Source organism: Leptopilina boulardi, unplaced genomic scaffold (assembly GCF_019393585.1).
Source record: "Leptopilina boulardi isolate dan_hultmark-lab unplaced genomic scaffold, ZJU_Lbou_2.1 LbouV2_59, whole genome shotgun sequence".
NCBI classification, from domain to species: Eukaryota; Metazoa; Arthropoda; class Insecta; order Hymenoptera; family Figitidae; genus Leptopilina; species Leptopilina boulardi.
In genome coordinates, this window is record NW_026138004.1 from 1,032,105 (window position 1) to 1,057,893 (window position 25,789).

The following is a 25,789-nucleotide window of genomic DNA, read 5'->3' on the forward strand; positions in this document are numbered from 1 at the left end:
ATTTTTGATACTTTTTTCAAACGCATTTTTCTCGAAACAGGATTTTTGAAATTGCTGTGCAGGATAGCTCAAAATGTTATTGACCAATTTCAAAAAAGAAAATTTGCAAATTGTTCGTTATTAAATTTATTATTAAGTGAACTAAACGTTAGAAAGATGAAAAAAATTTAATACCTTCTTTTTTAATCTCAAAGACGCAAAAAAATATGCCAAAAATCAAACATTAACTTAAAAGTAGTGTCAATTTTTCAATTTTCAATATTTTCACTTAAAAGTTAGTTCAATTAATAATTAAATTTGTATAAAATGTAAATAACCTTCATTTTTTTGCTTTTAGATCAAATTTGTGGAGTCCACCTTGCACAGCAATCATAAACTCAGACGGCACAGCTCCAGGTTTAATGGCTGCTAAATTGAAATGTTTTTAATAAAAATGCTTTAAAAAATTGTGAGACACAGATAAATATATGCGCAACATAATGTCATTCTTGCAATTCATTTAAAAAATTGTATTCCTTTTTAAAAAAATCCCAAAAAACGGCTAAAAAACAGCGTCGTAATGTGGTTTCCCGCCTTAAAGAAACTAATTTCTTTGATTTGCTTTCTTTCATTCAAAATAAAATTTTCTTTAAAATAAAAAAAAAATTTTTGTTTTAAAGAAAATTTTATGATTTAAAGAAACTTTGAATTAAAAATTTTGAATTTTCTTTGAATGAAAGAAATTTGTGCATTAAATCAAAGAAATTCTAACATTGATATAGGGTCAAAGAAACATTTATTTGATTTTTAATAAATAGAAAATACCTCTAAATGAGGGTTTCTATTTATATTAAAACTACATTTTGATTTTTTATTAAAAAATTATTTTAATAAAATTTTGTAAAATAAACATGGTAAAAAAAACGTGATGAAAACATGTTTAAAAAGTGAGGTTATGTAATCAGAAGAAGAATTACATAACCTCATTTTTTTAACATGTTTTCACCTCGTTTTTTTTACCACATTTTTCTTTAATAATTTTTTAATAAAAAACCAAAATCAAAATGTAGTTTTAATAAAAGGGGAAATCCTCTTTTAGAGTTGTTTTCTATTTATTAAAAATAAAATAAATTAATTCTATCAATCCATAATGATAATATTATAATATAATAACAACATAGACCTGATAAGAATACTTATTATATTCAAACGTTGTTAAAAATTATATTACTACAATAAATGATTAAATCCGTAAAAGGTCTTGTAAAATTTTATTTTAATCAATAATTGTAATTATTAGTAATAATTAATAGTAATAATTATTATTACATGAAAAAAATCTTTATTTGGAATAGCGATATATTTCTCTAGAAACTTATTGCTGTTCCAGGTGAAAAATTTTTTACCGTGTAATATTAACTATATTTATTTATTTATTTGTGGGAAAGCATTTTAAATATAATACAAAATTAATTTAATAATATAATAATAATATATGATAATTTAGTAATAATTAATATTGTTGATAATTACTTTCGTTATAAATTATTAAATTTTTTATTTATTATTATAATATTTTTGCTCGATTGATTTTCAAAAATATTGCAAACAATTTTGAGTGAAATATATAATTTTAAGCTGTGGATCCTTTATACAATTATAAAAATATATAAATGTTAATTATAAGAAATTATAAAAAAGTAAATAGGAGCAAAATTAACATACCTTTTCTGCCAGTCGGCACGGAATAAGTGAGGTCTGTGAATTCAATGTCAACAGGTGCCATTTTTGTGAGATGTTGTAGTGTCGCCTGTTTGATCAAAATCTTTTGATCTAAGGCCATTTTTTCGTTTATCGAGACATTTTGAATGGTGTTATCCATTTTGTCCATTAAAAAAAAAAATAATTATTTTTTTTTGTCTCTATTTTATTAAATGATTCTAATATTGTTAATCTATTTCACACTTAGTATAAATTTCAATTCCAGATAAACAGTAGTTTCAGAATCATTATAGTCATAGTGATGACGATTGATTCCTCTGAGTGTAATTATCCCCATAAATCAATCTATAGACGATACAAAACAATAATCAGTACAACTTCCATTTTGAAATTAGAACGAAAAAGTATGTAGTCAGTAATAAATTATTATTATTTTTTTTTTTTTAATTAGAAAATTTATATAATTTCAAGGAAGAAAATAATTGCATACATTTCTTATTACGTCGTTATACATTTAATTTATTTTCGTATCAGAAAAATTTTATCTCATTTTGAGAGGAAATTTCTTTTTTCTGCGATATATAGCTTTACACGATGTTTTGTATTAAAATATAAAAATATTTTATTCTATTCATGGTAGATGATTTTATTCTTATTTTGAGAAAGAAAAATAGCTAAAATTAGTAGTTTGAAATTTTCTTCTTCGATTAAAGAGAAATGGTACACGTTAACATAACCTCAAAACTGAGAAATTGTTTTTTTTTTAACAATTTAATCTAAACAAAATTATGATTAAAATTAATTGCAATCAATTTTAGAAGATCCTATGCATTTTGCAGAAAAACGATGTTGATTCAAAATCTTTTTTAAAATAATAATTATTTTTTTTGACATTTTAATGTTTTTTAATTTTCAGCTCTGACAAAAATCACAATTTTTTACCCTTGTTTATTAAAATTAGATAAAAATTGTGATTTTTTTCTGAGCTAAAAGTTGAAAACATTTAAAGATTAAAAAAAATAATTTAAATAAAGATTTTTAATCAACATCGTTTTTCTGCAAAATGCATAACAAGGTTTTTTAAAATTGATTGCAATTAATTTTAATTATAATTTTATTTATGTTAAATTGTTAAAAAAGAATTTCTCAGTTTTGAGGTTATGTTGACATGTACCATTACTCCTTAAGGGCAGGTCAAAGTCAATGCGATTTTTCCCACTTAAGTTCTATGTATATATATATATATATATATAAATTTTTTTTAGTATATGGAATATGGAAATAGTTTAATAGTATATACGTAAAAAAAACACTTTATATTCTCTTTATGTAGAATTTATTTATTTATAAGATTTATTTATTTAAATTTTAGATATAAAATAGCTATATTTGAAAAATTTTTAAATTGCATACAAGTTCTTTTTTATGTAAATATTTGTAAAATAAAAAATATTGTTTATTGTTTTACATATCTATTAGCATTCACTTGCATGCTTTTAAAAAAGTTACTAATAACATGAATCTGCCAATGAATCACTATTCTCTATCATTAATCTATCAAAATTATATAATTACATTATTATAAGAAACAAAAGCATCAAGCTCATAAATAACATCTAATTATTCAAGTGGATTATTCATGAAAAAGACGAATTTATATATGAATTTAAGTTCTATTTATTCATATTTTTCAATTCTTTATTCTGAATACGTAGTATATAATATATTTCATTAAAGAACTAACGAAAAGTCATTTATATTTATTGTATTACTAATATTAGTAATTTAAATTTTACGAAAAAAAAAAAAATTAATTAGTTTACATATATTTTTAAATTATTTTCATACTAAATTTATGTACATACATAAATTTCATAATTTTCATATTATAAAAATATAATAAAATTTATTTAAATTTATTTATTTCGGAAAAAACTGTTTTTTTTCAAAATTAATCAATATAATTTTTGGGTTAAATAAAGATAAATCATTAAATTAAGATTATTTTAATAAATAATCAAAAAAATAAAATGAAGTTCAAAGTAACGTGATTAAGTAAAATGTACATATCTATATATACATATAATAGTTTCCTTGAGAAAATGATAATGATTTGATAACCCACTTTAAAAATGGTCAATTCAAAGCACGAATTTCAAAGGAAATGAAGAAACAAAAAATTCAAATAATTCTATTTTTAATTTAAAGCTCATTATAGTTTTTAATTTTTGGAATCATGAGTTAACATATATATATATATATATATATAGATAAATAACACCTAATGCAATGAGAAAATAAAAAAATAAAATCAATTGAAAAAAAAAATAAAAATAATAATGATACTCCTTTGATGACAAACGATCGCTCAATGAAACCTTCAATTGCACTTTCAATTGTGTTTCTATCAGGGACTGTCTCGGACACGAAATGTTGTTGAATTTTAAGAAAGTGTCCGTGTAGTGTCGCGACTCGACACGTTTGAAAACAATTAAAAGTATCGTGGCGAGACCCGACACTTTTAAAACTTTTCAAACGTATCGTGGCACGACCTGACACAGTTAAGAAATTCATAATTGTATCGTGGCGAAGCACGATACGTTTAGAAATTTGTAATCGTATCGTGGCAGGACTGGACACGTTTACGAATTTCCAAAAGTATCGAGGCGCGACTAGACACATTAACAATTTGAGAATCGTATCGTATCATGACTTGCCACGACACGATAATTCTGCATAAATATGTCGTGTCGCATGAAAAAAAATTGTTCAATTAATTTAAACTTATCTATTATGTATTATCTATTATAATATAGTATATATGGAATAATAATAATACTAATAATAATATGCATACAAAATAATATACAATAATATATAATTTTTATATTATATTATATTATATTATATTATATTATATTATATTATATTATATTATATTATATTATATTATATTATATTATATTATATTATATTATATTATATTATATTATATTATATTATATTATATTATATTATATTATATTATATTATATTATATTATATTATATTATATTATATTATATTATATTATATTATATTATTTCCACGAATTTCTGTTTTCATCCTATACTGTTTATTTTCATGTATTTCTTTTTGTATTATCAACAAATTATTGTCTAGTATGTAAACAAACCACACTTAAAATTAAAAATAATTTTGTTCAATAAAATTAATAGATTAATTTAATTTATTAACATTTTAATATTATTATGATTTAAAGAATTGAAAAAAATGTAAGACTTGATTACGAATTCAATATCAGTTTTTTAAAATTCAAAATGGCGGATCCAATATACCGAATCAAAATAACTAAAAATGGGCAAATTCGTCTAAACCATGTTACCCAGGGGTTTTCGGGGTCGCTGATTATGAATCTGACATCAGTTTTTCAAAGTTCAAAATGGCGGATCCAATATGGCGGAAGACAAAATAAAAAATTAATCGGATTGTATTAAAAACCTATTACTCGGGGGTTTTCAGGGTCATTGATTACGAATTGTGACAAAAGTTTTTCAAAATTCAAAATGTCCCAAAAAACGCTCGAGTAACAAGTTTCAAAAGATCCGATCCTTTTTAAAAAATTGTTCAGCATATTAGATCCGCCATTTTGAATATTAAAAATAGGAAAAGAACTAGGCGCAATTGCGCCTACATCTAGGGTTTCATGGCGCTTTAAATTTTAATGTCAACTATAGGGACATGTCAACTATAGGGACATGTCAACTATATGGACATGTCAACTATTGGGACATGTCAATTACTGAGACAGGTCAACTACTGGGACATGTCAATTATAGGGGCATGTTAACTAATGGGACATGTAATGTCCATTCGGGAAAATGTCCATTCAGTAAATGGAGATTTGGGATCTGTGGGCCCCAACATTTGAATTTGGGAGCTATGGTGCCCCAAAATTTGAATTTGGGATCTGTGGTGCCCCAAAATTTGAATTTGGGATCTGTGGTTCCCCAAAATTCGAATTTGGGATCTGTGGTGCCCCAAAAGTTTAATTTGGGATCTGTGGGGCCCCAAAATTTGAATTTGGGATCTGTGGTGCCCCAAAAGTTTAATTTGGGATCTGTGGTGCCCCAAAATTTTAATTTGTAATCAGCGACCCTGAAAACCCCTCAGTAACCGGTTTCAATCCAATCCGATCAATTTTTTATTTCGTTGTCCGCCATATTGGATCCGCCATTTTGAATTTTAAAAAACTTTTGTCACAATTCGTAATCAATGACCCTGAAAACCCCCGAGTAATAGGTTTTTAATACAATCCGATTAATTTTTTATTTTGTCTTCCGCCATATTGGATCCGCCATTTTGAACTTTGAAAAACTGATGTCAGATTCGTAATCAGCGACCCCGAAAACCCCTGGGTAACATGGTTTAGACGAATTTGCCCATTTTTAGTTATTTTGATTCGGTATATTGGATCCGCCATTTTGAATTTTAAAAAACTGATATTGAATTCGTAATCAAGTCTTACATTTTTTTCAATTCTTTAAATCATAATAATATTAAAATGTTAATAAATTAAATTAATCTATTAATTTTATTGAACAAAATTATTTTTAATTTTAAGTGTGGTTTGTTTACATACTAGACAATAATTTGTTGATAATACAAAAAGAAATACATGAAAATAAACAGTATAGGATGAAAACAGAAATTCGTGGAAATAATATAATATAATATAATATAATATAATATAATATAATATAATATAATATAATATAATATAATATAATATAATATAATATAATATAATATAATATAATATAATATAATATAATATAATATAATATAATATAATATAATATAATATAATATAATATAATATAATATAATATAATATAATATAATATAATATAATATAATATAATATAATATAATATAATATAATATAATATAATATAATATAATATAATATAATATAATATAATATAATATAATATAATATAATATAATATAATATAATATAATATAATATAATATAATATAATATAATATAATATAATATAATATAATATAATATAATATAATATAATATAATATAATATAATATAATATAATATAATATAATATAATATAATATAATATAATATAATATAATATAATATAATATAATATAATATAATATAATATAATATAATATAATATAATATAATATAATATAATATAATATAATATAATATAATATAATATAATATAATATAATATAATATAATATAATATAATATAATATAATATAATATAATATAATATAATATAATATAATATAATATAATATAATATAATATAATATAATATAATATAATATAATATATATAATATAATATAATATAAATTTAATAATTTACATTTGATATATATTCAATCTATATCTATTTTATTTTAATTTTATTTCTTGAAATGTTATTGAAGGATTAATAAACTGTCAAGATGTTGATCAACAAGTTTCATTGTATGCGACACGAAATTCATAATTATTTTTGTATTGTGTCGTGTAGTTCAGCCCCACGATACGATTCTCAAATTTTTATTGTGTCTAGTCGCGCCACGATACTTTTGGAAATTCGTAAACGTGTCCAGTCCTGCCACGATACGATTACAAATTTCTAAACGTATCGTGCTTCGCCACGATACAATTATGAATTTCTTAACTGTGTCGGGTCGTGCCACGATACGTTTGAAAAGTTTTAAAAGTGTCGGGTCTCGCCACGATACTTTTAATTGTTTTCAAACGTGTCGAGTCGCGACACTACACGGACACGACACAAATATTTCGAGACAGTCCCTGGTTTCTATTATAGTTTCAATGAAATAATTTTTGTCGAATCTGTTTCTTTTATCCTCGATAAAAAATAATACTTGAAATTTAAATTGAATTTTATTTATTTATTTATTTATTTAAAATAAATAATACTAAAGTAAAAAAATAATTCAAATTATTATTATAATTTTTTGTACGTAACTTTTATTATTACAAAATTAAAATATTAATTTATAATGGAAGTATATACTACTTAATTGGAATTTATAGAACCAGACAATTTAAACTTTAAAAATATTTCAGTGAAACCCAGATAGCACGTAAGCTTGCAGCAACCTTTCGGCAAGAATGCCGCGCAATATTGCCAACCTTGCACGGCAAACTAGCCGCCAACTTACTTCAAGCTGCAAATGTCCCACCTGACCCAAGCTTGCATCGAGGCTTATCGATAGCTTGCAATGTAAGGTTACTGCAAGATTGCACAATAAGATTATCGCAAGATTGCTTGTAGCAAGGTTGGTGCAAGCTTGCCAAATAACCTTGCTTTGAACCTAAAAATTTTTTTTTTAATGTTTCGTCTAATTTATATAATTTTATTATATAAATTTTCTTATATAAAGACGAAACATTAAAAAAAAATTTTTTTAGATTCAAAGCAAGGTTATTTGGCAACTTTGCACCAACCTTGCTACTAGCTTACCGTGCAAGCTTTCTGAGCAATCTTGCGATAATCTTATTGTGCAATCTTGCAGTAACCTTACACTGCAATCTTTCGGTAAGTTTACCATGCAAGTTAGGATCAGGTGGGACATTTGAAGGTTGCAGTAAGCTTGCGACAAGTTTGCCGTGCAAGGTTGGCAATATTTCGCAGCAAGCTTGCCGCAAGATTGCTGCAAGCTTATACGTGCTATCTGGGAAGTGTGAACAAATTAATTTTTAACATTTTGAATAATTAAATTTAATTTAAAAAAAACGAAAATATGAAATGGGAAATTTAAGATTAAGAGTATAAAATGAGACAAATTATAAATTGTAAATTTCCGCTCAATATGAGATTACTTTTTTTTCTGATGGAATGTAGTTTAAAATTTCAAAATTGAAAGTTTCTATGTTTTTTAATAATTAAATCTCTTATTTTCTATGTTAATTCACAAGGTTTCAATTTTAGAATACATTATAATTTAATTCATTGGAATTTTTTTTTTCTGACACGAAAAAAGGGTGACAAACTTATATTTTATTCGTGACGATATAATCATAATTAAGTATATTCAATAAGTTTTAAACATTGCTCAATATTTCTTTTGTTATTCCTAAAGTGTCTCTGATCTTATCGTTTTGATTTCTTTTTGCTTCTTTGTGTAAAATATATTGATCTATCCATCATATTTTTTTTCTACATAAAATTAAATAATCATTTTTCAAAAAAAGATTAATACATTTTTAATTCTTCTTTTTTTATCGTCGACGTTGTCGTCAAATTTCAAATTGACAGACTTATTTTTTTTTTTTTTTTGCAAAACAACATTTATGTGTAATTCGAATAAAAATTCTCTTGTTCTATTCATTGTAATAAATTTTCATTATAAATTGTATGTATGAGTGAAAAAAAAACTCTGCATCTTATTATAAGACATATACTTTATGTAATTTACTTATAGATGTTTAGAAAAAGAAAAAAAAAATTTCTTAAAAAATTATTAGTTTCTTTGTATGTTTATTAAGGTGATTTTAGTAATTAAAAGCTGATTACATTCTGAAATTTTTTTTTTATTCCAATCAAATCTATAATTTTTTTTTGAATTAAACACAAATGTTTATTTATCTCAGAGGTAAATAATTTTTTTTATTTGTTTCAAAACAATTTTTTGTTTGGAGAAAATATAATTTTTATAAATTTATATTTGCTTGAAACAAAAAAAAAAAAAAATTATTTGTTACAAATGTAAATTTATTTGTAACAAATAAATATTTATTTAACTCTCAAGCAAAATGTAAAAATATTTTTCAAATTTATATAGTTTCTAACAACTAATATTTATGTGTCTTCGTGTCTTTGCAAATTGAAAAAAAAATGGTTTTTGCTTTGATTACACAATAGAAAAAAAGCTCAAACGTAATAACAGAGACAATCATCATTATCATTGCATAATCTCAATAGTGTCTCTCGCGAGAAGATGATAAATAATGATGAAAAAAGAAATTAAAATTATATCATAAGATGTGCGGAATAAACTTCGTGACAGTTGCAAAAAGTAGGTGAAAGAACTTAAATTCCTTAGAATTTTAATTATCGAATCATTTTTATTTAAATTATTGAATATTTATTGGTATATTTTTTATATAGAGGAACTATATCTGACAAAATTAAATTTTTTTTTTTAAACTTCCGTGATATAATTAAAAGTGATTATCATTTTTCGCAAGAAATTTTTAAAGTTTTTTTTTTCGCAATCAATTCTGTAAATATAGTTGCAATAGATAATTGTAGAATTATGAACAATTTTCTTTTTTTTTTTTTGCTTTGTTTTAGTGGAGTTATTTGGGTAAATTATATGCTATAATTTGGTTTGGTACAATTATTAAAATTTTTTTTATGAGTTTAAAAAAGGTAGTAGAATATTTACCGATAAATCAGGAATTTTTAAAAATTAATTTTAGTAATTTAAAAAATTTTTTTTATATGTCATGTAACGAAAAGGTTTGTTTTTTTTGTATTCCCTTATACATGTAAATAAATTATAAAAAATAAAATTAAATTTACTCACTCAAGTTAATTTTGAACTTTGAAAATTTCACTTCCTACCTCTGCAACCTTTAACTCTGTAAATTTATTCCATAGTGAATGTGAAAAAAAAAATTGTCCCCAAAAATAATTTTCCAATAAAATTGTCACTTGGAAATTCCAAATTAATAATACTATTAATAATGAAAAATATTAAAATATTAGTCATAGTAAAAAGAAAATTTTAAATTAATTATAAATTTTTTAATCCTTCGAGGAAAGATTTCCGGGAAATTACACAGAATTTCGAAAATCATTTTCTAAAATAACGAAAACACTAATAATATTCTCTATGATTTTACAAATAAAAAATTTTTTATTAGAAAAACTAGAGGAAAAATTTAAAATTTGAAAAAAAAAAATGTTTTCAAAACACTTTAGTCGAAACATTAAAAAAGACAAGTCAAAAAAAAACCAATGAATGGAATTTTAAAGTAGATGTTTCTAAAAAAAAATTTTTATTAGAAAAATATTTTTTTTATTTGCAAAAATAAAATCGGAATTTCGATTTTTTTCCCTGTAATCTTTCCACGTGGGTAAATATACTCAGCGTAAAAAAGTAATTAATTATACACAAACTTCCACTTTAATTATATTATAATTATTTTCGATAAACTAATAAGATATCAAGAATGATAAAAAAAAAAAAGAAATTAGAGATAAATTTTTCAGAATTCTGTTAAAACTGAAAGTCATAATGTAATAGCGTTTATAACGTGGTTGAGTTCATTAACACCACACGACAATCATCTATACTGTCGGAAGCCGAAAGCATAGTTCACTCGTTCAAAAACCGGAAATGTATGCAAATATTTTTATCCTTCGTATATTTAATATATAAATGTACTTTTTCAAAAAGAGATAAAGAAAAAAAAAAAAATTTTTACCATTAAAAATAGTTGGTAAAAAACATTTTTTCATTGATAATATTAAAGATTTTTATAATAGGAGAAAATTAAACAAATAAAATGGGTCATCACCCGCGCAATTATAACGAGTTTCAATAATTTCACTTAGTATTTGTTTTGTTTTTTTTTTCTTTTATGTTGTATATAAATATAATGTTTTTATATATATACAGTGTATATAAACGATATTTAACGCGAAGATCTCAGGCGGGTTCTTTACGGTTTGAACAGTTGTGGCAAACTGAACAGAATAGAACAAGCTCTGTGCCTTCTCCGCACACGGTATCAGCATGTATATACAGAGTGTACCACCTCACCCACAGTTTAGAGTACTCACTAATACTAATGTAATATTGTTCTATGTATATACTTATAATACGCATGCAATCTTCGATCGTACGTTCTTCATTTAAGGGTGATTCAGAGATAACATATATATATATATACCATATCGTAATGGCAAAATCCTCACTATATGGTCTTTTTTTTTAAATCTTGATCTTTTAACACTAAACGAGATTATATTTCACTTTTTTAATATATATGGTCTATGATTATAATACATTGAGATCTTATATTTAAAAATTTCCGCTTTACATTTTCTTCTTTTTTTCTTTCTTTATGTTCAAAGGAAAATTATATAAAGTGTGTAAATTACTTGAGATGTATTTTTTCGCACTTAATAAAACATCGTAAAATTTAGTGTCTAATTTTAAAATTACAAATTTTTAAATTTTACAATTATATTGTCAAATACATATATAGAACATTATGTTTTTGCGATTAGGAAAATGTTTTATAAAACATATTTACTAATTGATTCTAATCGATAGTTTTGTACGAAACATATATATTTATCGGGAAAAAAAATATGTCACTATGATAATAGTTGTCAGGTTTAATATTTTTATTGATAAGCTAGAAAAAAATTCTATTTAATTGAACATGATAAAAAAAAATCTTCAATTGATATGGATTAATATTTTAGAAGCTTTAGGAAGTGCAAAATCTGCATAATCTTTGGTATCTAAGACAGAAATCTGGAGTTCGTACTCCGAGATAATAAGGTCTTGTTCTGTTTGACCTACTAAAAACCACACCCTTTATCTGAACTACGAAATTTATACATTTATACATCCTACGAAAGTGACATCTGAATTTAAAAGTCGTATGTGAATTCGAGCGTTTTTGCCTGTACCGCCACGGTGCGCCAGAAGGTGGTTTAAATAAAAATGAATTGGCACTTAAAAATTCTTTTTGATTATGATTCTTAGATGAATAACAAACATTTCTCAATAGTTTTGAAAATCAGTTTACGTGCCCGATTTAAATAAAATTGAGTTTTTATATAAAAACAGTGTTTTATGGGGAATCAGAATTTATTTAATCTAATAAATACTGTAATAAATGATAAAATAATTACTTATTTTCAATTTTACATATAAATAATTATATTGCTGTAGTGTTTGTGTCTAATTTTAAAAAATTAAATTATAATGTTAAAAGAACGATTTTAAGAGTGACAAAATTTATTTAAGAGAGTCGAATGGTCTCTGAAATTTTTTGGCAAGAAGAGACCTTTAATTATCGCTCTATAAAAACGGCACTAAACGTGAAAATGATAAACATTGATTTTAAAATACTTTCTTCTCGAAAGACGGACACTTTTTACAAAAGCAGCTAGAGATCGTTATCTTATATAAATTTCCTAAATCCTAAAGATTATACGAATCCATACAAAAACACGATTGCAAAACGAAAAGTAATATAATGACAGGTACATTACCTCCTGCCGCCGTCAGATGGCAGCAGCAAGCAGGGCGCACAAAGTCGCAGCTGTTATTAGATTACTTTTCTACTTTTTGTTTTGCAACCATGTTTTTCTATGGATTCGTACAGTCTTTTGGATTTAGGAAATTTATAAGATGAGGATTTTGGCTGATTTTGTTAAAAGTGTTCGTGTTTCGAGAAAAAAGTATTTTAAAATCAATACTATTTCACGTTCAGAGCGATAATTAAAGCTCTCTTCTTGCCAAAGAATTTCAGATACCGTTCGACACTCTTAATGCATAAATATAAAAACGAAACAAGAAAATAACTTCATTGTTAATAAATTTATATGAACCCAAATCTAAAACATCTATTATCTATACGCATATAAGTATACATTAAATAAATTCTGGTTCCTCATAAAATACTATTTTTAAATATTTAAAACTCAATTTGTTTTAAATTGGGCACGTAAGCTGATTTTAAAACCTATTGAAAAAAGTTTTTTTTATTCATCTTAGAACCATAATCAAAAAGAATTTTTAAGTGCCAATTTATTTTTATTTAAACCTCCTTCTGGCGCACCGTGACCGATCTTTCTTGCTTATTTTCTTTTTGTTCTTGCGAGTGTCTTCTTGGCTTTCTCGAGGGCAGACCTAAAGACTCCACAGGCTTCAGTAGCTACGAAATGGTGTGGGTTATCTTACGATCTCCAAGCATACGAAATAGTTTGGGATCTTCTGTACAGTAATCAAAAGTGTCAAAAGAGAACTCACTATCGGATCACAAACTCATAATTTTTAAGAATATAATAACACTGCCCTGCATGGGTTTTGCGAATAAAATGGGACATTGTGTTTTCTAACGGATTTTTCGTGTTAAACACGAATCTAGTGTCAAAAATTTCCCATTACGTCACATTTTCGAATAAACAGGAGTTGAAACCCCTAAAAATAGTGTTTTTTTTGCCATTTTTGAAAAATTGTACAGCTAAATCCTGACGTGCTACGAATTTCGCTGATATCAGAAATTAAAGGCTGAATCCTGCCCTTTAAAATTTGCCCTATGTCAAACTGTTCGCATACAGGGGGTGTGTTTATGGGCATTGTTCTAGAACTTTTAAACTTTATGTTGTCGCTCATTATGATACCTTAAAAAATTTAAATATAACTTTTCAACACCACAGTTCAACAAATTTTTGTTCGTTTTACATGTAGCAAGTGTTTATTACTTATTATGAATATGTAAAAAACAATGAGAGTAAATAAAACTAGTAAATTTGTCTGTTTTTGGTGCGCGAACTCACTACATGTTTTTAGTTTTAACGCTGAAACTTTTTTAACATTTTTTTTTTATGGTCTAAGGTTTTTTGTGGATGTATTTGGAGATGTAAACAAATGAAAAGTCCTTAAATTAATGATGTGCCTCACCGAGGAATAAAATTATATACCTTCAAACTTGCGAGATAACTTTTTTTTATATAGTTGACAATTCAGGAATCAACCTTAGATAATTTTTTTAACATTGGTTTTTAAGAAACCACACAACAGGGGTACATTACCTATATGATAAGAAGTAATTTGAACCCTTGCCCGAATGTGTGCCACCTATACATAAAAAATGGGACCACGTCAAACTTTAAATTTCCAAGTGAAACTCATTTTAAAAAATCGAATTTTTTAATGGCACATCTACAATTTAACTTCTAAGTACTTTTGAATCATTGTGATCTTTTCTCCTATCTTATAAAAGTATATAAAAAAATCGTTAACTTTCACACTATCTATAGAAAGTATATAAGTGATAAAAACTATGAACTTTTATTACCATACATATTCTTACTGACGAGAAACAATTAATACATTAACGGATTTTCTTGAAATTGACATTGTGTACGTTTTTTGGGTTTTAATTACAAATTTCAAGTTAATGTACCACAATTAAAGAAACAAAAAAAAGATGTTAATTAAAAGACTAATAATGAAAATAGTCAAATAAGAACTTGCTCTTCGACAAGAAATTCTACTCTGAGATAAAATGTTACATTTTTGATTTATTTTATTTCTTATTTTTCATTTATAATTCTTGTAATTTTTTGAATAAAACAAAAAACACACTTTTTCACAACAATAAAATGATTATTCCTTATAAATCGTTTTAATTTTTTGGTGTCCTTAATATTAAATCATATATTTGGATTTCAAATTTTAATGAAAAGTAAGTTTGCATTTGTAATCATTGGCCTTAAAAATCCTAACACATCAAATTTTCTAAAAATCAAAGAAATTTTGTAAAAATAGTCCGCCATATTTAATCCATTATTTCAAATTTCAAGAACTAGACTTATAATTTTATATACTACCTTCTAAAAACGAGGCCATAAGCAAAAAAACTAATTTTACGAGTAACGTAACACGTTATATTAAAAATAAAAATAACATTGTGTAAAAATGAATCACGCAAAGTTTCTTCTGTCATTTGATCAATTCTAAAGCCAATAAAATTAATTTCATGAATGTGCCTCAAAAAAAAAAAAAAAAATCAATTTTCTTCAACCTCAAAGTTTAAAAGTTCTAGAATAATGCCCTTATATCTAGAGGTGCAAGAAAAAAAATGTAAACAGAACATAAAAATTTTAAATTCAGTACATTTCAATAAAACATAATGGTACCTAGGGGTTTTTGGGGTTACTGATTACGAATCTGAAGTCAGATTACAAAAATTCAAAATGGTGGATCCAATATGTTGGACATAAAAGTTAAAAAATCATTTTATTTCAATAAAATATGGTACCGCCATTTTGAATTTTTGAAATCTGACTTCAGATTCGTAATCAGCGAACCCCAAAAACCGCCTAGGTACCATGTTTTATTGAAATGTACTGAATTAAAAATTGTTATGTTCTGTTTACATTTTTTTCTTGTATCCCTAGATATAAATACACCCCCTGCTCTAAGGGTACATGCGAAAAGTTTGGCATAGAGCTCATCTTAAAGGGCGCGATTCAACCTTTAATTTCTGATATCAGCGAAATTCGTAGCACGTCAGGGTTTAGCTGTACAATTTTTCAAAAATGGCAAAAAAGAACGTTATTTTTAGGGGTTTCAACTCCTATTTATTCGAAAATGTGACGTAATGGGAAATTTTTGACCCCAGATTCGTGTTTAGCACGAAAAATCCGTTAGAAAACACAATGTCCCATTTTATTTGCAAAAAAAATAGAAAGTTGAGATTTGCAGAACAGTGTAATCAGCAGATCGTAATATTAGGAGTACCGATTGGGCTTTATATCTTGAAGACTAACATTCCTACAGAAGTAAGCAGTTAACTATACTGGCTACGGAATTAAGGAGGAGCTACAACTTATGACTGAAGAACGAAAAGAAAAGAATATAAGCGAACAGTGAAGAGACTTTTTTTAAAAAGCCAAGAAGAATAAGAATCAGCTAATATGGAATATCTACTACATTGTTCGCAATTTCTTTAAGGAGATCTGCTGTCCAAAGTAAAAAACTTAGTAAGTCGCTTACTAAGTTACTAGGTTTTTACTTTGGATAGCAGCAGATGTAAAAAGCATGGGCTTCTGTGAAGAAATGCAAAAGATAACCAGAAGTATTCAAGGCTTCAAAAAATTCTAGCTAAAGACCCCACGGTTAAACTGTCTACTATTTAAATAAATGTGACTAATTTTAAAAAATTTTACATATTGGATCTGTTATTTTTGATTTTGAAAAACTGATATTAAATTCATAATCACCAACCCCCCCCCCCCAAAAAAAACCGTTGAAGTAACGAGTTTCAAGTGAAGTCAATGCAGTTTATAATTGGGAAAACTGTGTTTTTTGATAGTAGCTAAAAAAAAGGTAAAATGGCATAAAACGAAAATTTAAATTTAATTAAATGAATGAATGATAATCTAGTAGGTGCCAATTATATTCTTAACTAGCACGCAGTTTAGGTCATGGAAATATAATTTTGTGCTCCTAAACATTTTTTGAATTAGATCTATTAACTTTTTGGTTCAGTATGATTTTGACAGAAATTTTTCGTAACAATTTTTATATTGTAGAATTGGTAATAATTCGCTGTTTTGTACGATTAAAATTCAAAATGTTTATTTTGTAGACATACAACTGAAAATAACAAGTTAATTTATTTCTAAAATTAAAAATCTAACAACTGTACAAAATAATATTTTGAATTTTAATCGTACAAAATTACATTATCGAACCAATTTTACAATATAGCAGTTGCGAAAAATTAGTGTCAAAACAATACTGACCCCCAAAAAATGAATCACCTAATTTAAAAAATTTGTAGAAACAGAAAATTATATTTTCATTACCTACATTGTGCTGGTTAAAAATTTGCATAAACTTGTCACCTATGAGATAAACCTAATTTTAGTAAACTGAATTCAATGGCATTAGCTATTTTTCAAACTGATGTTAAATTTTTATTTTTTGACATTTAAAATTTTTTTAATTTAAGTATTACCAAAAACCATAGTTTAACACTTTAAGGACCAAATGTACAAAAATTTTACATAAGTTTGGCAATTTTTTAAACCAACTAAGCGCCTTAAGAAAAAATTCGCAATATACGTTTCTTATGGTTCAGGAACCGCTCTTTCAAGTGGTGCATCTAAAAAAACCGTAAATTTAAAATTAAACAAATTACAGATAATTATTTATAAAAAAACATGAATTTTCAAGGTTTTTTTTTTTTACTTAAGAATTTTTTTGGGCAATGCACCATTTTAAAATATCTTTCCGAGGTACAAATATCGCGTCAAAAATGTTCAACCTTTAACATGGTGGCATAGATTTAAAAAAAAAACTAAATGTCTAAATAATATTGTTAATTAAAGTTGAGATTTTAATAACAAATATTAATAACAAATTTTAAAACTCATCGGATCCACTCGAAAATCGTAACTCGGAGGTTTTAGAGGTCGCTGATTACGAATCTGAAATCGATTTTCAAAAAAATCAAAATGGCGGATCCAATATGGTGGACGTCAAAATTAAAAATTCATCAGATTCACTCGAAAATCATTACTCGGGGGTTTTCGGGGTCGTTGATTACGAATCCGAGGTCAAATTTTAAAAAATTTTATTATTCAAAATGGCAGATCCAAAATGGCGGACAAAAATTAAAAATTCATCGGATTCACTCGAAATTCATTACTCGGGGGTTTTTGGGGTCGCTGATTACGAATTTGAAGTCGATTTTCAAAAATTCAAAATGGCGGATCCAATATGGCGGACGAAAAAATTAAAAATTCATCGGATTCACTCGAAAATCGTTACTCGGGGGTTTTCGGGGTCGCTGATTACAAATCTGAAATCGATTTTCAAAAATTCAAAATCGCGGATCCAATATGGCGGACGAAAAATTAAGAACTCATCGGATTCACTCGAAAATCATTACTCGGGGGTTTTCGGGGTCGTTGATTACGAATCCGAGGTCAAATTTTAAAAAATTTTATTATTCAAAATGGCAGATCCAAAATGGCGGACAAAAATTAAAAATTCATCGGATTCACTCGAAATTCATTACTCGGGGGTTTTCGGGGTCGCTGATTACGAATTTGAAGTCGATTTTCAAAAATTCAAAATGGCGGATCCAATATGGCGGACGAAAAATTAAAAATTCATCGGATTCACTCGAAAATCGTTACTCGGGGGTTTTCGGGGTCGCTGATTACAAATCTGAAATCGATTTTCAAAAATTCAAAATCGCGGATCCAATATGGCGGACGAAAAATTAAGAACTCATCGGATTCACTCGAAAAGAGTTACTCGGGGGTTTTCGGGGTCGCTGATTACAAATCTGAAATCGATTTTCAAAAATTCAAAATGGCGGATCCAATATGGCAGACGTCAAAATTAAAAATTCATCAGATTCACTCGAAAATCATTACTCGGGGGTTTTTGGGGTCGTTGATTACAGTACTAATATAATTTACAATCTACACGTGAAGAATTTTATGGAAACTCTTATTTTTCTTTTTTAAATTCATATTTAAACTGAAATTTCTCTCTTTTCTCATCCCTGATTTCTAGTAATTTCTTTAACTTGATAGGTACATATTATATAGTATAAAGTCATTGCCGTTGCAAGTTGTTGCCACGGTAAACCCTCGAAGGAATTGTTGGATCAGTTCTGGTTTTATTTAACTAAAACTGGTTTTAAAGAAAACGAAAATTGAAATTTACTGAACCAGATCGCAATGTTCAAGTAAGAGTACTTAATTATAGAAATATATAATTTCTTTTTTTTTTTTTTTTATTATTATTAATTTACATAAATTAAAAAAATTCATTTTTGTCATACATTCTTTTTTTATGTTTATATTTTTGCGATTAAAAATATCTCTCTACGATTAAAAATGAAATTTTTAAGTTATTTTATATTATAAATAATAATTTTAATTTTAATATATAATTTTGAACACTTTTTTTTGCAACAGTATATTGAAATCTAAAAAAATCTTAGTTTATATACTATTAGGAATTATAAAAATGATTTTTTTTTTAAAGAAGCAAAAATTAAAGCACATTCAACTTGTTAATATTTAATACACGTATCCCTCGAGCGTAATTGAGAGCTATGCTTTATAATTTTTATGAGACTATATAAGTATTAGACTTGTCGGTATTCGATTAGGACGAGATGGTTATTTGCAAACTCGTTTGCAATTATTCAAGTTTACAATATTATAAACATCCTTTTAAATAATTCACGCGTTTATATTATATTTATATTTTTATGAGGTATATCTTTTTTAGAATAATGAGAATTTTTGTTTATTTAAAAGCAAAAAAAGTTTTATTTCAGATATGATAAATTAATTTTTTTGCACAAGTTTCTCTTTATGAAATTTTTATAATTAAATGCAAATAAATTCTGAATATAAAGAAATCAACATAGTTAAAAAATTTTAATTTTATAATTTTTTTTTTTAATTTGGCAATCATTGGCATAATATTTTGTTTATCTGCAGTGTCCTATACCCCAGCCTACTTCTTTATGACAATAGTTTGATTCACATATGCCCATACTTCCATCAGGTTGACAATTTTGTCCATTGGCAATTTTCGCCAATGCATTAGGGGCAAGTAACATAATAATTGTAGCAATTAACATTGCCAATAGTCCGCAAAATTGAAAACTGGCCATTTTGATTTTTGTTTCTGAAAAAAAAAAATTTTTTTTTTAGTTATATGAATTCTTATGTTAAAATTCCTGGGACGCATGATTATGTTCTAAAAATCATTAGTTATAGAATTTTCATTTTATGGAATTTCATTTGTCATGTATAATTATTTTTGAGCCGAATTTTTATTTTTTCGAATTAGTATTTTGCAGAATTTTCATCAAAGCGATTTTCTATATTACAGAATTTTTATATAATCGAAAATTCAATTCACAGAATTTTTATTTGCTCGAATTTTCATTTAACATAATAGGCATTTTAAAGAATTTTTATTGGGTAAAATTTCATTGCATAGAATTTTCATTTTATTCTTTCAGATGAATTTTCATTTGTTCGAATTATTATTTGATATAATTTCTGTATAATCGATTTTTCATACTTCAGAATTTTTACTTAACCGAAAAATCATTTAACAGAATTTATAATTGATAGAAATTTTCATTCGTCCCAAATTACAAATGGCCGAACAAACAATCGATTTTTTGCGCAATTTTTAAAATCAACCAATCAAAAATTATCCATAAAATTGTGATTGGTTGATTTTAAAAATCGCGCCAAAATCGATTGTTTGTTCGGACATTTGCAAATTTCGGACAAATAAAAAATTCTATCAATTAGAAATTCTGTTAAATGACATTTCGGTTAAGTAAAAATTCTGTAATATGAAAAATCGTTTTGATGAAAATTCTGCAAAATACTAATTCGAACAAATAAAAATTCGGCTTAAAAATAATTATGATAAATGAAATTTCATAAAATGAAAATTCTAACTAATGATTTTTAGAACATAATCATATGCGTCCCAAATTCACAATGCTGAAGTTCACATTGTTTATGATTAACGATTAGAAAACTATTTTTTCAAAAGGAAAATTATAAAATTTTTTATGTAAAAAAATATTTTTTATCATTTTTTGACAAAAAAATATTTTTCAGACGAAAATTTGAAGAATTTTTAATTTAAAAAAAATATTTCTTTAAAAATTGTTGATCTTAAACGTTATCTTTGATTTCAATGAATAAATATATTTCTGTTATTAAAAATCAATTTTATAAATAGAAATTTAAATTTATAAGATTTTTTCTGCATAGTATTATAATTTGATACGCAAACGAGATTTAAAGTCTGTTTGTGTAAATTTTTCTATATACATAGTATCGCGAACAAATTAAATTATTTAATATCTTTAGAGTTTTAAATTTAAAAATAAAAATCCTGTTCTCATCATCATACATTGTAAAGCAAAAGAAATTTAATATTTTTATTTAAATTTAATATATATTCATAATTCTAATATTTAAATTAAATAGATAATGTTACAATTTAATTAAAGTTATATTCAAATTTTTATCTACATTTTATATTGGAATGTGTACAAAATGTATAGAAAAATAAATAAAAATTAAAATCAATTCTAAAATTATTTATTTAATGTAAATATTAGAATGACACCGAGTAAAATGTTACTTTGAATTAAAAAAGTATTTATTTGGATCAAAGAAAAGTTTTCTTTAATTTAAAACAAATTTATTTGATTTAAAAAAAATTTCTTAATTTAAAAAATTTTTTTTCAATTTCAAATTTTATTTAGAAGAAAAAGAATTTTTTCTTTAAATTAAATAAATTTTCTTGAAATTAAAGAAAACATTTCGTTGATTCTATGTAAAAAAATACTTCTTTGAATCAAAGAAAATTTTTTTTTTGAGTATATCAATAAATATAAAATTCAAATAAAAAAATTAATTATTAAATTAAAATTGCAAAATTCTAATAAATTGGTAACATTGTTTTTATTTACGACTTTGCATTCATTGATTTCTTGACATTAATGTCTTAATGAATAATTACAATTAATGATTTAATACAATGTCTAGTTTTTAAATTAAAATTACAAATTAATGAAAATTTTCTTCAATTCTCAGAACTAAAAGTTCACAAATGTTATAACATTCGCGTGTAAAAGTAATAAAAAGTGATTATAAATTTTTCGAAAAAAACAACTTTTACATTTAGTTGAAAAAAATTTTTTGTAATGCTAAAGTTTCTTAAAAAAAAAAAAAAAAAAAAAAAAAAAAAGTCAAAGTGATGTTTTAATTTCACAGATGATTCAGGGGTCGAATTCTCATATATATTTTATGAGTAAAAATATTTATGTAAAATAACAAAAAAAAATACATTTATTACCAAAGAAATATTTTTTTTTCTTATGAGGATAAGGGGACATACTTTAATTACGTAACGTTTCATTGCGGAGGGGATTCAAATTTCCCAAAAAAAAGCGTTACGTAATTTAAATATGGCCCCTAAAAAAATTAAATAGATAAATATATTTTTTTTACAATGACAATGTTACTTACAAGAGTTCAATAATCGCTCAAGAGAACTGAAAGAGAATTGAGTAAATTTTAGAAAATGCTAGGGGTTTATATACTTACAAAACGTAAAAAATTCCTGTTGTCTTGAGGAAATATTGCGAATTAAAAAAAAAAAAGAAAAAGATTATTATCATATTATTAACATTAATGGCCAATTTTCCATTATTTTAATCTATGTTTATTTTGTGTCATTTATAATATCGATAAATTATGTGTGTACCAGGAAAATTGTTAATGAGAAAAATCTGTTTTCACTGATTATAAGGAAAAGAGAGGATTAAAATTTTTTAAGGTCAATTACATATCTAATCGTTTGCACTTTATTTTTTTATTAGAGGTTAGAAAAACTTAATATGTAATTTAATAAAATGAAAGTCGTCTTTGTAGCCGAAAAAAAAAATTCATCATTTAGATAAAATTTCTAATACTTTATATCTTTTTTAGATATAAATATGTAAAACTTTCTTTATGTTTAGAAACAAACTATTTTTTTTTTTTTTTTGATAAAAAATAATTTTATTCGAGATTAAATTATTTTTCCTCTTGTTTATAAATATTGTAAGACGCAATTTTAACATGTAAATAAATGCATTTGTTTCTACTATTATAATACTATGTAAATTATCAAGTTTCTATTTAGCAAAATTGTATAAAGTGAATTTTATATTAAGCAAAATTTTCAATTTACGTTTAACTAAAATTCGATTTAATTTCTATTTAGCAGAACTCTTATAATTTTCTTATAGTTTTTAAAATTTTAAATTAATATAGTTTCAGTTTGGCGAAATTTGTGTCTGGAAAAGTTGACAAAAAAAAGAAAGAAGTAGAATTTTTCTTTAAATGAGAATTCTGTTAAATAAGAATTAGTTGAAATTAAAATTGTCTTTAATAAAAACTTTGTTTAATTAAGAAGTTTGTTAAATAGAAATTCTGTTAATTGTATGGATTTATTCAATGACTGTTAAGTAAATATTTTGTTAAATCGAAATTTACTAAAATAACAATTCTGGTTAAAAAAATTTTTTCTTTATACAATTTTTCTTGACATGGATTTCGTTAAAGTTGAGGTTGTATTAATTTGAAATTCAATGTACTAAAAAATCTGCTTTATATAGTTTTGCTAAATAAAAATTTGATAATTTAAAATTTGACGCCATAATATAATGTAAATTTAGTAATGCAAATTTGATTATCGCCATCGGGGGCTATTCTACACACCCAGGGGCTATTATACTCAGCGCTAGTTTTTAATTAATTAAATATTCATATTTAAATATTTAAATTTGACACTTGGTGTAAATATTGTATGATGGTTTTAATAGAAAATTTAATAGAAAAAAAAAATTTCATAAAGTCATGAATGTGTACAAAAAAATTTTTTTGCACTTCGCAAACTTTATAGTGCATTTCGAAGAGTTTTTTTTTTAATATTTCGATTGCAAGTAAGTGTTGTCAATTTAGTTATGATGATGTACACGTGATGTGCTAACTTTTTATTGCGTATTTTAAGAGAAAAGTACAAAAAAAAATAGGTTTCAAAAATATTTTTTTTATACGTACATTTTTTGTTTGTTTTTTTTTCGGGTTCTATAAAACTACTTTTTTTTCTAAATATTGCTTTTAGAATTGATCAATACATAAAAAATCTAAAAAGCAATTTTGAAAAAAAAAAATTTTTTGAAATCTTTTTTTTCGTTTTTTTCTAAAACAAAGTTATTTTTTTTGCAAATTATTAACATTCTTTATTTTTTGCGCAATTTTCGAAAATAATGTTGAAAAGTAAAAAAAATGAATCAAGGAGCAGTTAGAAACCTTTTAAATTTGATTATTTTTAGAGTTTTTAATCAAAAAAATGAAAATATTTTTTTTCTCCTAAGAAACAAAAAAATACCAAGTGAAATTTTTATGGTATGTAGTACACATGTGTACCAATAAATCCTGAAAATTTGGGCGAAAAAAAGGTGGCATTTTTGAGAAAAAATTTTTTTCGAAAAATTTCATTTTTATCCTTGTTTTTTAATATTTTTCATTCGGAGCAATTTTTTTTAAAAGAGTAAAAAAATGAAAAAAATAAGCCCAGGAGCAACAAAAAAGGTTAAAAATTACGAAAGTTATGCTTTTTTTTAAGCGAAAAATGCAAAAAAATTAATTTTCTTGAAAAAATCTTTAAAAAGTCGTAAAAACTACACACAAAATCGAATCAAAATATAAAAAAACACGTATTTCTTTATTTTTCAAGTAGAATAACATACTTCATTCTGCAATTAATTCGCAATATATCATCGGACTGCCTGCATGATTTGACATGGATTCGGTCCAAGATTCTCTGGGTAATTATATACTTATATCTTAAAATTAATTATTTTTCGACAATTTTTTTTTGTAGAAGCTAAATAAGTGTATAGTGCATCTTTTGTATACATTTTTGACATCCTTTTGTGTTAAAAAAAACAGAAATATGTAAATTATAAGGTTTTACACAACATAACCTCAAAAAAGTAACTTTCATTAATATTTATATGTTTTTCAAGTTAATTTTGTAAATTTTTTTTCTAAAATAATTTAAAAAGCTTGTTAGAAATTATGTTGAGTTGTTTACTTAACCAAAAAAATTTAGCTTTTTTAATAAATACAGATTTTTAGTAAAATTTCAATGTTTAACTTTCAAATTTGGTAAAAAATTGTTATAAAAATTATTTTTTTTTCGATTTTCTATTTTTTTTTTTATCGTAATCTAGATTATCTGCAGAAAATATTTCGTATAGCTAAAGTTGTATAAAATAATATTGAGGTTATTTTATAAATAAACTAACTTTGCTGAGTATAATAGCCCCAACAGGGTTGCTTTTTCTGCGTAAATATTAGGAGAATTCTTTGAAATAATAATAATAATAAAAAAAAAAATTAGTGTTAAGTTGTGGTTAATACCCGAAATGATTTGCTATGCTATACACGCAAAACATTTCGTATATATAGTATATAGAAGCAATCGCGCGTGTTTAAGGTGACAATTTTATTAATACCAAAAGTGAAACTATCGTTTAAATTAAGTATTCATTGCATTTACATTAACGGAAGGACAAAGAACTATGTAATTTTTTATGCGTAATTTTACAAATATTGAATATTTATTTTTATTATTTCTATAACAATTATTGTTAATTTTTTTGTATATAACAATAAAAATAATAATAATAATTATTATTATTATT

The 25,789-nt window shown here is 24.6% G+C and overlaps 1 protein-coding gene and 2 long non-coding RNA genes across 5 annotated transcripts in view; 1 reads left to right on the plus strand and 2 right to left on the minus strand.

The window, feature by feature from the left end:
- LOC127290319 (ATP-binding cassette sub-family G member 1-like) overlaps positions 1–11,491 on the minus strand; it is a 62,485-nt gene extending 50,994 nt beyond the window's left edge. Inside the window, exons 1-2 of one of the 2 annotated variants that reach the window (XM_051318816.1) lie at positions 11,282–11,491; positions 1,705–2,046 (exon numbers count right to left, since the gene is read on the minus strand). In XM_051318816.1, coding sequence (XP_051174773.1) covers positions 1,705–1,870 — 166 coding nt within the window. In that variant the 5' untranslated portion in view covers positions 1,871–2,046; positions 11,282–11,491. Of the gene's footprint in view, positions 1–1,704; positions 2,047–11,188 lie in introns of both variants that reach the window. The other variant, XM_051318815.1, reaches the window with a different exon arrangement.
- LOC127290331 (uncharacterized) overlaps positions 1–25,789 on the plus strand; it is a 192,293-nt gene that overhangs the window by 44,204 nt on the left and 122,300 nt on the right. The gene's annotated exons all lie outside the window — the stretch shown is intronic.
- LOC127290330 (uncharacterized) lies at positions 19,795–22,888 on the minus strand. The gene is made up of 2 exons (XR_007844293.1): positions 22,560–22,888; positions 19,795–20,178 (listed from the first exon to the last, which is right to left on the minus strand). It is a non-coding gene; the product is annotated as an uncharacterized LOC127290330 (long non-coding RNA).